Raw genomic sequence first — 14,288 nt, 5'->3', positions numbered from 1 at the left:
GTTTAACAGCAAAATTTTTGCTTTAATAATCATTTTTTATCAGACTGTAGCAACAGGGTTTAGCTGTGAAAAGATTTTGTATGTGAAAGGGAGAGAAAATCCAGTGTTCCTTGTCTTTGTGTTACAATTTCACTTTTAAATGTTAAAAATATTACAGTGGACTTCTATGCACTTTTCCAGTGTACAGAACTGTCTTAATTGCTCTTTTGTTACTGTTCATTGTGACTGATCAAGGACTCTCTGAAAGAGGCATACTATTTCAAATATGTTTAAGTTTTTTACAGAGAGTTTTTATAAGTATGTATATTCATGTTGTTTGAAAAGGCAAAATTCTGATGGTATTTTGGGTAAAAACTATAATTAAAGACAGCTGCATAAAATTACAGTTTGTATGTTGAATTTTTTTTTACTTCGTTCCATTCCATCTCCCGTTAGATGGCAGTGTTGTGAATATGCAGCATATTGATGTTGACATATTGAAAGGACTGCAAGCATTTTTTATACATCTCAGATGCCTTTTCATTATGTATCTTATGAATTTCAAGAGCAGGAAGGGTGAACTAGAAATGATAGATGGAAGTAGCAGATAAAGAAATTTGCATTCAGTGCACAGAAACCTAACTAGTAGAAAAGTTGTATCCAGTCCATTGTGTATTCCAGCTTTTCTATGATTAAACACCCTCCTTGTTTAAAAAAAAATAATAAAACTAGTAGTAGTAAACCATAAAGCCAGGCTGTACATTTACCAGGTTTTTCTATATGTCTCTGTTTACCTGAAAGAAAATACTGTCTCAGTTTTGCAGTGTAAGCTTTATTCAGCTATAGCAAAGTTCTTTAAAAGTTTTTCCATTTAAGACTGTATGTTTTAGCCAATCAATTGGCTTTTAATCTGAAAAAATTGTGCTTAGGTTTATGTAGGAATGTTTTGGTATGTAAGGGTGCTGCAGTCGTGGCTAATAGCAGAACAGATCAGGAGCTGTCCACACATTGGACAAAGCCAGATCTGGCTGACTCCAGAATGAACCTGCTGCTCCCAAAGCTGAGTCTGTCAGGAACTGTGGTGGCATTCATGTGATAGCAAATTTAGAAAGAATAAAAATCACTGTGCAGCAGCTGTGAGAGAAAGGAGTGAGAAAAATGTGAAAGAAACATCCTTGCAGACACCAGAGTCAGGAGTGAAGTCAGGAGCCTGGGAAAGACAGGCATGAGGGAAGGTGGGTTTAGTTTTGCTCTCTTTTCTCACCGTCTCTTATTAATTTACAATAAGTTAATGTAATTCCCTCAAGATGAGTCAAAGATGGTAATTGGTCATCCTTATCTCAACCCATGAAAATTTTCATCTTATTTTCTCTTTCTGTCCCGAGAGACACCTGAGGAGAAATGAGAGGGCAAGTTGATGAACACCTGGCAGTCAGACAGGGTTAATCCACTATGATAGTTTATGTGCTGTAAGCATGAGGATTTATTCAATGCAGTCTCCTACTTTTAAGTATTTTGAGGTACTACGTACAGTAACTTTAGTCTGAAAATTGACTCTGAATCTGCAGTATTCCAAATGAAGGCTCCTCCTTTGCATTTCATGACCATTGAGTTTTTATTCAAATAGGTCTAATGTATTCCACTCACCTGCATAATTTGGAAAGGAAAACAATGCAAAAATTCTTTGAGGGACTAAAGTCAGGGACTAGAGTAAAGTTGATGAAGAAAGTACTGCATGAGATTTTAGGGTCTGCATTGCACAACAGATCAGATTACACAGTTATAGAACACCCTTCTAGGCCTTAGACGTAATGCTTCTCTCTTACCTCTTTTTTTCTCTTTGTAAAAAAAAAATGGGCAAAACTGTAACTTGGTGTGATACTTGTATGGATTTATGTTTTAAAGAGTTCAGTGCTGGAACTGTATGTTCCTGTAAAGACCTTTGGGTCAAGTGGACACTACATGAGTTATTTTTAAAAATAGTATTGTGATGTCACTTAAGATACATGTGGTCTCTGGATTCAACATGGTAGTTTGCTTGAAACTGTCAAAAACAACTAATAGAGCAGAAAGAAATGCTATCGTTTCTTTTTGGTCTTAACTGTAGGAATTAATGACACAGTGGAATCCTAGTGTGACACATTGTTCGGATAGTATATTCTCTTGATGGACCCCTGGTGGCCTAGTGGTTAGCATGCAGGACTCTCACCGCTGCGACCCAGGTTCGATTCCCCGGTCCCCCGGGCAGATGGAGCTCATTAGCCCTGTGAGGCCATCCATCTATGAGAAGGTCACTCTAAACAAACCTACGTCCTGAGGACCTCACTGCCATTGTCCAAGCTTGCTTGGCCCCGGCAGATGAACCTTAGGATTAAAGGGTGGGCTCAGTTCAGCGCATGCTGTGTCTCACCTAAAAAATCCATTGCGCAGGCTGGAAAGGTGAAAGACCTTTCCCAAAATCTTCGTTCGCGAAGACTGGCCATTATTATTATATTCTCTTGAATAATCCTTTCCTCCTGAAAATTGAGAAGAAGGGAAAAAGGAAAATTTTGATTAAAGTAGAATTGGCTTCCATATGTGGGATTTTTATTCAGAACTTTTTTAACTACAACTGTGGCATATTCCATTACGTGTCACCTACAAATTCCTGTCTTCTCTTGTAGTGCACTTGTAGGAACGACATGGTGTCAATATCCATGGATATCTTTGTGAGGAAGTTTCAACCAGACAGGTATCAGCTGTGGAAAAAAGGCAAGGATTTATATACCATTGATCATACGAAACCAACACCTGAATCAACACCTGAAATAAGGACCTGGCTACGGAGAAGAAAGAAAATACAGAGCTTTCCGAAGAGGTATTTGGTTTCTTTATCCTTTTATTTAATCGTCTTTAATATGATGTCAATTTCTTATTGTTTTCTTTTGGCAACTTTCTTTGATGTTGTCCTAGTTTTGGCCATGACAGAGTAAATTTTCTTGTGGTAACCATGAGGGAATGGAGCTTGGATCCACGTGGGTGTGCCTAGGTTAGTTTTCTATACCACCCATGTCACCGCTCCAGGGCAGAAGTTAAGGGATTCTCACTTCGGAGAAGGAAGGGAATGTGGTGTGTGCAGAGTGCCCAGGGACTGTAGTGTTCTTTGTCTCAGCTGCGCGGCACCAGGCTGTGTCAGTCGAACTCCATGAGCATTTTGCATGTAATCACCCTCTTTTATACACTTTTGTTATTAGTATTGTTGCTCTTACTGTTTGTTTTCTTATTTCATTATTGTTTCCAGTAAATTGTTATCTCAACCCATAATTTCTGCCTTATTTGTCTCTCTCTGTCACAGGAGGGAGTGAGGGGAGGGTAGTGGCTGCATGGAGTTTAACTTTCATCTGGGCTTAAACCACAACACATGTTTTCTTTGAATTCGTTTACTTTAGATGAAAATTATTTTTTCTGTTTTCTGTATTAAGATGAACTTGAGGATAAGCAAGTCTGTTTCAGAGCGACTGTGAAAAATTAATTCAACTTAAAAGTTATGTATATAGCTAAGTTAATGATTATGGAGAACATTAACATGTGTTCCAGTGTTGCATTTAGAATATTTCTTCAGTAAAGATTATTGGTGTTTTAGTAAAGATTACAAGGTGTGGATGGTTGCCATTGTTTCTAGTGACCACTGCAACCAAAAGACAAGGGAGAAGTCTGTTAAGAGCTGAGGTAAAGGTTAAATGGGAAAAACTTATCATAAAGCTCTGGCAGAATCCCACCAGCGGTGTGAAGTCTCTAGTAAAAGTCTTAGCCCTCACTGCCATCTAACTTCAAGGAAATATGACTGCCTATTTATCACACTCTTACAGTGCTGCAGCCAAAACCGTCTATGTCTACCACAAGTCAATGGTGGATCATAATCTGGCATAAGAAAGGCCTAAGTCGGAGTTGCTGGTCCTGACACCACTAAGAAAATTAGGAGAATAAGGTTTTTCAGCTTGTCATTGAAGCTGTAAAAGCTTTGACCTGTTAAAGCAGTTTCATCGGTATTTTCTTGATATGCAATATGTTTTTGTTTGCGTTGCACAAACATTTTTTGTACATTTGTGCTTTCTTGTCTTAGTGAAGAGGATCTTTATGGATTTTCTTCTTCATTATCTAATACAGATCTACTTAATTTCTAGCCAAAGGTGGGCAGTTTTATTGGTGTCTGCTTAACTGCATAGTGCAGTTTTCTGGGTTGAAGGTAATACTGAATTTTTTAAGACCTTTTTCCTCCATTTTACATTGTAGTTACTTTTTAAACTTGGTCTTAAAAAAACAAGTTTCTTCGTTTTCTTTGTAAGTTAATGCATTTTTTGAGGAAAAGGATAGGAAAGTCAATCTGTAAAGAAAAGGATCAACTCTCACTGTAGTGAAACATTATAGCTGGGTAGGAGTGGTTTGTGAGGTAGAATCACTTCTTGAAGACAATCAGTGAAGCAGCTGAACAGCCAATTTCTTAGTATAATACTAACCTGCACTCACAGAGAGAGTGATTCTGTTGTTTAGCCAAGTGAGTGCCGTTTTGTCCTGTAGTAGGTTTCCCTGTATGTATTGTACAGTGGAAATGCAAATTCCCAATTGCACTAGCAGTGATTTATTTGGTAGTACCCTTACAGGTAGCCAGTTTTGACTAAAAACAAATACTTTCTAATAATTGTGTTGAAAGTTTTATCATAGGAACACATGGGCTGATTTATGCACTTAGCCCTCCCCTCCCCCCCACCCCCAAAGTGAGTTGGTTCTGACCCATATTAATAATTCAGTGAGATTTGGATCCAAGATCTCACATTAAGCTAATAAACACAAGTCCAATGCTATTTAAATCTTTAAGCGGCTTTTGCTCAGTGTGCAATGCGAAGTAGGATAAAATGTTTATTCAGCTTCATTTCTAGTGTAATGTATCACTTGAAATTGTCATAATTTTGATTACGGAAATAATACAAGTTCCAGCAGAGTGAAAATAAAAATACCTTGTATGGGAATCTTCATGAATATAGTGATAGGGAGAGCTTAACTCTAGGATTTATGACTGAAATACTTTGCTACTGTATAATATCTAATGATTGCATGTAAACAGGAATAGTATTTTCTGTTATATTGCGATGTGAATTGATGGTCATCTCATGCTTTGGCAAATTTTCTGTAAATCACTATTTTATAGAGAAGGTGTTGAAAGATACTCATTGGTGGACATAGAATAAAATGTAAGGGGTAGCAAAATGTTTTTCTGGAGATATGTAGAGTCTAAGATGCAAGACCTTTATAAAACTCCTAATTTACCTTATGTCACTAACGTGTTATGAGCTTTGAAACCTGCTATGTGATGAAGCACATTAAAATCTCCTCCTGTGTCACATAGCTGAATTTGAAACTGGACTAATCTTCTGTTATATTTATCCTGGGCACATAAATTTCTGATGGATTTGCCATGTCTCCTGCCCTAAGCTTTCGCTTCTACTTCTGAGGGAGCAAAAACTTGTGCTGAAAATTTAATTTCAATTTTTTTTTTAACACAGCATTATGAGATATATTGCTTGATATTGTAGCCTTTCAAAATATTTGGTGATCATAATTTTTACCTTTTTTGGGTGCTAAAATTTCCAAACAGATCTGATTTTATAGGGGTTTTCAGACAAGTGTTTTATGGGCATTGGGGCTTGGAAATATCAACTGATTTTACTGCTACTGAGAGTGCTTTGTCTTCATTACTTCTGTAAGGGTAGTTCTCTTTCAGGTTCAAAAGAATGATTTATTAAAAAGCTAGTTTAAGTAATAGTTACTTAAAGACTATTTTACTTTCAGATTTTAACAACTTTGCTGTAGAATGGTGATAAAAGATTAGAAGGTTAAATCCAATCAATTGTTAATCTATCACTTAATAAATTGTAACACTATCTCAACACAAAAAGATGAAAAATTGTCAGTTTTTTACCACTTTAAGCAGGTGAAAGGGACATATATATTGGTAGATATTTTATCTTATCTGAGACAGACTTTCAACTCTGACAGCAGTATCTCCTATAACAGCTCCCAGCACCCCAGATCTCGATCTAGAAAGCTTAAAACTCCAGAGGACAAGAGAATATCTGCTGTGGTAGCTGATGCAGAAATCATCGTGACTGAAGCAGCTACTGCTGGCTTCAAGGTCAGTGAAGAACCTGAAAAAAAAGGGAGAGTGATAAACACAGGAGTGCCTTCTGGGGAAGAAGAAAACAGTAGTAGAATGCAGCTGGATCAACATTTGTTGGATCATGTCAAGGTTGCAGGTGAGATAAGGACTGATTACGTTTCGCATGTAAGTTGTAGGCTGTTGATACTCTAATACCACAAATTTGTGGATGTTAGATCATAGTATTTTCCTAGAGTAGCATTCTAAAATACTTATGTATAAAGTTATGCAGAGAAGATGATATTCAGTTAGAATGAGAAAATACCTAAATTATTATTCTGAGCTGAGAGTAGTATGAAGTTTTAATGAAGTGTTTTTAAAGGAACAAAAAGAATGAGGATTTGTAAATTTTATTTCTTTAGTGGACTTATATGTTTTAGAGCAAAATGTTTTTGATATGGAAATGATACAAAATGTCTGGACACTATTCAAGCAGTAAAGAACATATATGCTTGCCAGTATGCTACATGTATTTACACTATGAACCTGCATAGTAGAAGTGGTCTTTACCTGTGCACAACAATGTTCTGTTTTGAGACTCCAGGTTTCTTTTTACATCCTGTTGAGCTATCTGACAACGCAAGTTATAAAGGCCTTGGAAAGCCAAAGATTTTTTTTTCTCTCCCCCCAACTTTTTTTATATGAATATACTTGGTTTATTCTGGACTTAATTTATTGTATTTAAATTTCATTGTAGTTAAGATGTAGTTCTGCATTCCTGTTGATAAAGGCAAACTTCAATTTTAATTTTAAGTTTGTGGGCAGTCCCATTCTGTTTTATATTGCTACTGAATATTTACTTGCAAATTGCATATAGAGAATATTTCCATTATTGTGAATAGTAATGGTTATGTTGATACTTATTTGGAGGTAGTAATCACCATAATTGATTCACATAAAGATAACAAAGTGAGTATTGCAATATGAAGGCTTAGAAATTCCTGTATACAAATTATTTGCTGCTCTATCAAAGCCTTTCCAGGTCTGTTCTTATGGTCTTATTTTTTAAAGGTGCTTTGGCTTTACAGCTTCCCCCAACTTTCAGTAAAGTTTTGGAATGTTCATAACCACACAGAAAACAGTATTTAGTTGGCAGCTATTCTGTGTTTATTGGCAAGGGAAGAAAAAGTGGAGAAGAGTGGAGAGCTGCCCTGTCTCCTTTGTCCTATTAAAGGCTGATGCCTGGACGTTTTTAGGAAAAAGGATGTTTTTAGATATGATGGTGGAAACTCTGGTACTCATGTTGAAGAAGGTAGTTTGTTCTGCGTTATCTCTGGCCATTATGTCTGTTATACTCAGTTGAGGCAGTGCGGTTCGTACCCAGAGATTACATTTTGGTATTGGCTTTGTATTACTGAATGTTATATTCATTTGACCTGAAAAGGAAAATTTTCAGAAAAACAAGTTCAAATAACCATTGTAAAGAAGTAATGGGAAGGGACTTTACAGAAACTGTTTTGTTTAATATCTTGGATGTGCTACTGAATTAGAATTCACTGCAGTGTGTACCACAGGGTTCTTCAGGAATATGTTTTTTAAGTAACCTCTCTAGCCCATTGTTCTGTCTCTCCAATGCAAGCATCAGCAGTGAAGAATTTTTGTAAAGTAAAATCCACACAATTTCACTCTTCAGCATCACTGGAAGATACAATTATGCTATTTAAAAAAAAAAAAATTATGCTAATTGCTTTGCATTTTTAGACTGATGCTGTTGTTTTCAAAATATCCTTGGTATCTATTTGAAATATGTCTTCATAATTATAAACCATTAATCCTTGCTTATTTTCACTTTTAAAGCAGGCATAATAGGTATAAAATGCAGGGCATAAAGTTCAATATACCAGACTTTTATTTTTTTTCCCCAATGAGTCGAAGTGCATATGGGCTGTCAGAATAAAGAAGATACATGAATATTGATTATTTTGTATGACATGAAGACCTGTTCTAATTCAAATGCAAAATACTGATTAAATGATTAAAACTACATTTCATACTCCAAACTCAAACCATTTACATTTAATTTATTTTTTGATAAAACTCATACTCCGCATTTGTGTATGCCCTTCTACCAAATGCTTTTCTGTATGATTTCTAAATGAGAAACCATGCTTTGAATTTGAATAACGTAGATTGCTGTGAAATTCAATATGGTAATGGAAAGTGGGATTTATTAACGAATCATATTTTTGATCTATAGGAAGCCTCACTTCAGACTCCATTTTGAGCCCTATTCCTGTAATAGAGAAAACAAAAATGGAAGATGAGGACATACCGTACCATAAAGCAGAGGGACAAACTGCTGAAGTAGAAAATCCAGATAAAGAGGAAAATGTCTTGATAGAGGATGATATCAGCATAGAAAGCTGTGGAAGTAGTTTGGAACATGGAGAAGTGCCTGTTGTAAAAAAGGATGAAGATGATGGCATGGAAACATGTAGTGTATGTGAAGCAAATTACATCATAATAGTAATATATTCTTGATTTAATGAAATATGAATGAGAATTTTTCTAATGAGACCTGATATCCATATTAAAGCTCTTAAGAATATGTATGATTTTAATCAGATGATAATTTGTCTATGTTTTGAAGAGCTCAGGCAGAGTGGGAATTTTGATTCAAAAGCAGAATGTTTCTGGAGGCTTGCTTATTGACATATTTTTCCCTGTTATTTTAGACATGTAGTAATTTCACTTTATATCTGTGAATCTGAAGTGTCAGCAACTATTCTCAAGCTATTCCCATACTCACTTGCTGCCAATATGAGCAAGGCTGTGAGCTTCAGTTACTTACTATTCTTGAATTTTGGAAATGGCTTAAAATATGTAAAAGAAACACTTGAAGGAAAAGATTCCGCTATTGAAAGGAATATATATTTTCAGTTTTTAAATAGTAGGTTTAAAAAATGTTTCCTCCTTGGGGCACCTACAGACACATGGCCTTTTTTCACCTCCAGGTGCCATCAGTAGCTGGTTTACTTTGGTATTTTCCCACTAGCATTCAAATGTGGAGTTGTGAAGGCTGCATTTCAGGAGTTTGTAGTGTTGACCTTAGTTTTTGAAGCTTGAATAACTTCAAGCTGAACGTGCATAGGAGTGTTTGAGGGAGGAAGGAATTCCTTCGTACCTACGTGTTAATCACATATCACAACTCTTAATTTCTTATCTCAACTCCAGAGTTTTATTTTTTTTTTTGATTCCTGTGGAGTTCTGGAGTCTTCCCCAAATGAAGTCCGTTGGCTTCTGCCTCATTTTTCTAGCCACAGTTAGTGGGTGTATTGTACTTCTGGTCTGCAGAATTATTTGGGCTGATCTTCCCCTTACATATCACATGAGCAAAACAGGGCTGATGCTCTGTAAGTTAGGAAGGGCTGCAGTTACTTATACCTGAAATGATTTGTTTGACAAGGATTGGACTTTTAAAATTAAAAGATATATTCTGAATTAGAGACAAATGTAGTATTGGTACACCAAAGGTCCTTCAAGTACTGTGATAGTATTTACAGACTAGATGTCTGTGCTTGTTTACAGAAGTATGTTTTTGTTCATCATAATTAACTTCGCAGAATTGCGCACTAAGTTAGTTATGTTTTTTCCTTTTCAGTCAGAGGAAGTTTCAAGAAAGAAAATATCTAAGAGTTGGCGTCATCCACTAAATAAACCCCCAGCTAGATCTCCCATGAGTTTGGTTAAACAGCAAACAACTAGTGATGAAGGTGAGTGTACTATTTAGTATGTTTTTCTGATTATAATTTTCTATCTTCATGAGACCAAATTTATACGCATTTGGAAAAACAAACAAGATGAAATAATTTTTTTTCTGTATGGGTTAAGTAAGCATTTGAATCCATAGACATGTCATCTACGTTTTGGCTGTTTTCACTTGAATTCTTCTAAAAACATTGGATCTATCTTTGCAAAAAGCTCTGAAAAATGAGATACCGTTTTAAAAAAGGTATATTCCTTATTAGAGCTCAAGGCAGTTTTGTTTAAGAACAAGATTTCAATTGTGGAAGCATAGATGAAAGTGACATAAGAATCCTTCGAGTATGAATCTTGGGTGTAAGTCCTAGTCCCCTGTGCTGCTTTGAAGCTACCTTTTCCTTGTCTCCTTTTTGATAGACTTTGGACATTTGGGACATCTTAAGCTGTCAGTGTCTTAAGATACTATACTTTTAATTCAAGAAAAAAGGCTCTAGTTTTTTTTGGTATTATCAAAAGCTTATCAAGCGTGTTTACATATGTCGTGATTTCCAAACTTTTTCTTGGTCTCATATGGAAAGAATTAACATTTATCTCCCTATAGCTTTGGTGTCACAAAGCTTGCCTTTCCTTCTGCCTTCCGCCTTTCCTTCTGCCTTCCGCCTTTCCTTCCGCCTTTCCTTCCTCCTTTCCTTCCTCCTTTCCTTCCTCCTTTCCTTCCTCCTTTCCTTCCTCCTTTCCTTCCGCCTTTCCTTCCTCCTTGCCTTGCCTTGCCTTGCCTTGCCTTGCCTTGCCCCGCCCTGCCCTGCCCCGTCCCCCTTTCCCCCGTTTCCTTTCCTCCACTTCCCTTTTCAAGTGGTGACCATGAAATTCCATTGTTTAATCTAATATCGTAAATTAGGAGAGTTGTGTTAGGCAATCATTTTGAATGGCTTGTCCAGATCTTCACTCTAGATTGCAGATGTACATGTTATTGTGTACTGTATGGTACCTTCAGGCGTTTCAAGTGATAGAATGAAATAGAACCATGTCCATAAATAATGGTGCTAAATGACAGTGATATATAGAACAGAGTTCTGTACAAAATAAATAAGTAAATATTTCTGCAGCCATGAAATTTAGTGCTTTGTAACTACATATCACAGAGGTCATAAACATTAAAACAATACTTGGAACTTCTCAGGTGCTCCTTTTGAGAACTTACTTGAGTACTTTTACTTTAGAGAGCCACTGTCTTGCGCAGGCAGGCTACAAAATCTAAGAAATTTACTCAAGACAGGGATTTGCTTCTCTGAAGTAAATAGAAAAAGTAGATCTGCTTTATCTAGCAATCACATATATAGCCACCCAAAGTTGATGAATAAAGCTACTTTATTCTATCAAACATTATTGTAAAGCTTATTGAACTGTGCATCAAAACTATCCATCAAAATGGAAAACAAACGCATTCCTTTTTCATATCGCCTTTGCATCTTAGTTCTGCAAAGCACAAAATTTTCAGGTGCTCTTCTCCAGAATCTTTTCAGTTAGCAGAGCTGGAGATGAGTTCTCACACTCCCTTAGATTCTGATACTCTTGAGCTGATACCGTGTCTGTGACTACAGGTCTGATTCCAACGTCTTTGTATACTTCAGTGTTTACCTGCACTTTGTACCTGATTTGGTTTTTACCCCTCAATTATTACCTCTTGTTAATAGTAGCTGTTTCTTACAGCTACAGATAAATTTTCTTGACGTCAGAGAGAGACAACATGCCTGTTAATTGATTCTTCTTCTTGTAACTAATGACTATTATACCTTCAGTTATCCCAAGTTTAGGCATTGTTGAGCTGAGTGCTATAATTTCAACTGGCCCCTCATCAATACATCTCTCTTCTTGTTTCAACCCTGAAGTAACTGATTTGTGTCTTCTGTCTCACTAGTTTTGGAAAGCTATACTCTCAGTTTTTATCTGAGCCGCAGTTTTGCCAGGCGTGATACTTCAATTAGCTGTTAAGCATCTTTCTGAAAATTAGACACAGCTTAGACCCACGATCTGTATCATATATGAATATGTTTGGATACCTTGAGGGCTAGACAGAGTGTAGTTCAGAAAGTGTTATGGTAATTTACAGGATGATATTAATATTAAGATTCATCTAGTAAAGTAATTAAAGATTTAAATATGTGGTAGGTTGCAGTGAAATTGCTCTTTTTTTAATTAAAGATTATATTCCTTTTGCCTGCTGATGATTTTTCAACATTATAGTTAAAACGTAGTGTAAAATTCCTATTTAAACATGGATTGTCTATGATATAATCTGGCTAGATGATGATGTGATGACAGTTGTATCTCAAGGATTCTGCTAAGATGAAGACATTTTCCATCTCATCAGTAGCTTGCCAACTTCCTGGTGTATTAGTTTTACATCAAAGTAGCAGCAACCCTATACAAAAATTTGTATACCTTGAAATCTTTACTCTTTTCATGATGATTGCCCTCCTGGTAGATAAGGGTGTATTTTTGTTAAGAAAGAAAGAGTTGTCTTAGAATCCTTTCAAGCTGTTAAGCACCTCTCTACTTTCTGATTGAAGGAAGTAATTAAGAGTTTTATTGAACGTGGCAGTTATTGGTATTTCCTAGCTGGAACTGGAATTATTATTATTTTCATGTGTCTGTTTCTCATTGTAATCTAGTTTATCAGCTGGCTTTTGTAACAACACCAGAAGAGAAACAATAGATTTTGGGTGAGCAGAATGTTTACATCTAAGACAGAGATTGAAGAACTGCTGAAGGAGACAGGCAAACTGAAGCCTCATTACCTTTCCTGACACATGCTGGCATGTGAGTTAAAGATATGTGGCCAGATGAGTGCCAGTCAAAGGAGATTTTTCCGATTTTGTTCAAGATTGTTTGTGTCAGGTACCAGGGAAGTAATCAGTATCAATGACTATGTTTCTCTTTATGAAGGTGCTTCATCCATATGCGGGAGTTAAGAGAAATGTAATTCAGCATGCATATTTACTTAGTTCTTGTTCTCTGTGTTTTTTGAGCAAAAAGGATGCTGGTTGAGACTGTGATAGTTTAGTCTCTTGGTAAAGTAATTTCTGAGTCGATCGATTATTTTACAAGGAGAATTTATGTATTGATACATATTTTAATTTCTCTGGGTCCAGTAAAATCATAACTGTAAACAAAATGAAGAAGATACAGGCTAGTGCTGTTACGAAAAAATAAGAAATTGCGGCTTTATATTTCATCTGCAACTTGTATCACTTTCCACAAGTTGGATAGTCTGTAGCCATTTCTAATTCAGATAATTTATATTCAAATTAATATATTTGAAGTCTTTCAGATACTAGAGTTCTATTAGGAAGTTTCTGTGAATAGAGGTGATCAGAAGCTGTTAATAATTTGAAGGCAGCATTCTTTGACACTGTCAGCCGTTTCAGAATCATAATTTTGCAAATAGAATATTATCATATTCGGCAGCATGCTAACATCTTAGCAGAGACTTTCTGGATTCACTTTTAATACAGAGTCCTTTGGCAGAAATTATTTTTTTCCACAAGATCACAGGACATTCAAGTTTTGTGTTTTCTTTTTTGTCACTGCATATGCTGCTGTATGTGTATATTTCTTTATGAAAAATAGTGGGGTTAATTGTTTATTTGTTGTCTAATGGTGGGGTTTTTTTACTCTCCCTAAAGCCTTTCCTTATGTATGTCTGACTTCTGACTCTTTCTTGTTATGATTGTTATTGTGGAATTAATGCTTAAAGGACCAAGCACTGAGAAATACCGTGGACTGGGGAATCAATCCCAGAAATTATAGCTCTGGCTGCCAGTTTAAAAAATATGTGCAGCAGTACTGTGTGAGCTCTGTGTCACACTCAACATGCTAACAATTTTTACGTAATGAACCTTGGTCTTATGCTCAATGCATTATATTAACTTGTGGTAATAATATTCTGTTGTACTTAATGCAGTTGTATTTCTGCTCACTTAAGCAATAAAAAAGCAAATTCAGCAGAAGGAGCAAGCATGGTGACTTTGGATGCACATTGATTGGTCCTAGAGATTTCTTTCCAGCAGTATTTGGGCATGCAACATTAGAAACTATTTTTAGATTCAAGTTGACTAAAATTTCCCATTGCCCTAAATGATATAATTATAGTGTATAGACTAAATTCAGTATGGGGCTCTTTGTTTATGGTTTTTAGCATTTTAAATATGATTCAGATTTCCAAATAATTTTGCTTTCATTACTTTGTAAGATAGAGATACAGAAAGAGAGCACTTCTTTGAATGGAAGCAGTAGCTTCTGCTATAACATGGAATAAAGCCTCTGTTTTTATGTTCACTGTCAGCATCCTGTGATATGTGCTTGATTTGATACTAGTTGTCAAACCATTTAAGGCTTGTTCAGTAATGTCATA

General features: G+C 36.0%; 1 protein-coding gene across 4 annotated transcripts in view; it reads left to right on the top strand.

Annotated features, from left to right (window-relative positions):
• The window catches only part of KDM4C (lysine demethylase 4C), a 248,398-nt gene that overhangs the window by 122,798 nt on the left and 111,312 nt on the right, over positions 1–14,288 (top strand). For all 4 annotated transcript variants that reach the window (XR_003532110.1, XR_003532111.1, XM_027670574.1 and 1 more), the window contains exons 9-12: positions 2,643–2,836; positions 6,031–6,269; positions 8,370–8,611; positions 9,774–9,885. Coding sequence is in view for 2 of the 4 variants with exons in the window: in XM_027670574.1 (XP_027526375.1) it covers positions 2,643–2,836; positions 6,031–6,269; positions 8,370–8,611; positions 9,774–9,885 (787 nt within the window). In the remaining 2 variants the exon portion in view is untranslated. The remainder of the gene's footprint in view (positions 1–2,642; positions 2,837–6,030; positions 6,270–8,369; positions 8,612–9,773; positions 9,886–14,288) is intronic.

Source organism: Neopelma chrysocephalum, unplaced genomic scaffold (genome assembly GCF_003984885.1).
Source record: "Neopelma chrysocephalum unplaced genomic scaffold, ASM398488v2 Primary Assembly neopelma1_96921, whole genome shotgun sequence".
Lineage (NCBI taxonomy): Eukaryota > Metazoa > Chordata > Aves > Passeriformes > Pipridae > Neopelma > Neopelma chrysocephalum.
The sequence above is the reverse complement of the archived record's forward strand: the minus strand, read 5'-3'. Positions and strand labels throughout refer to the sequence as shown.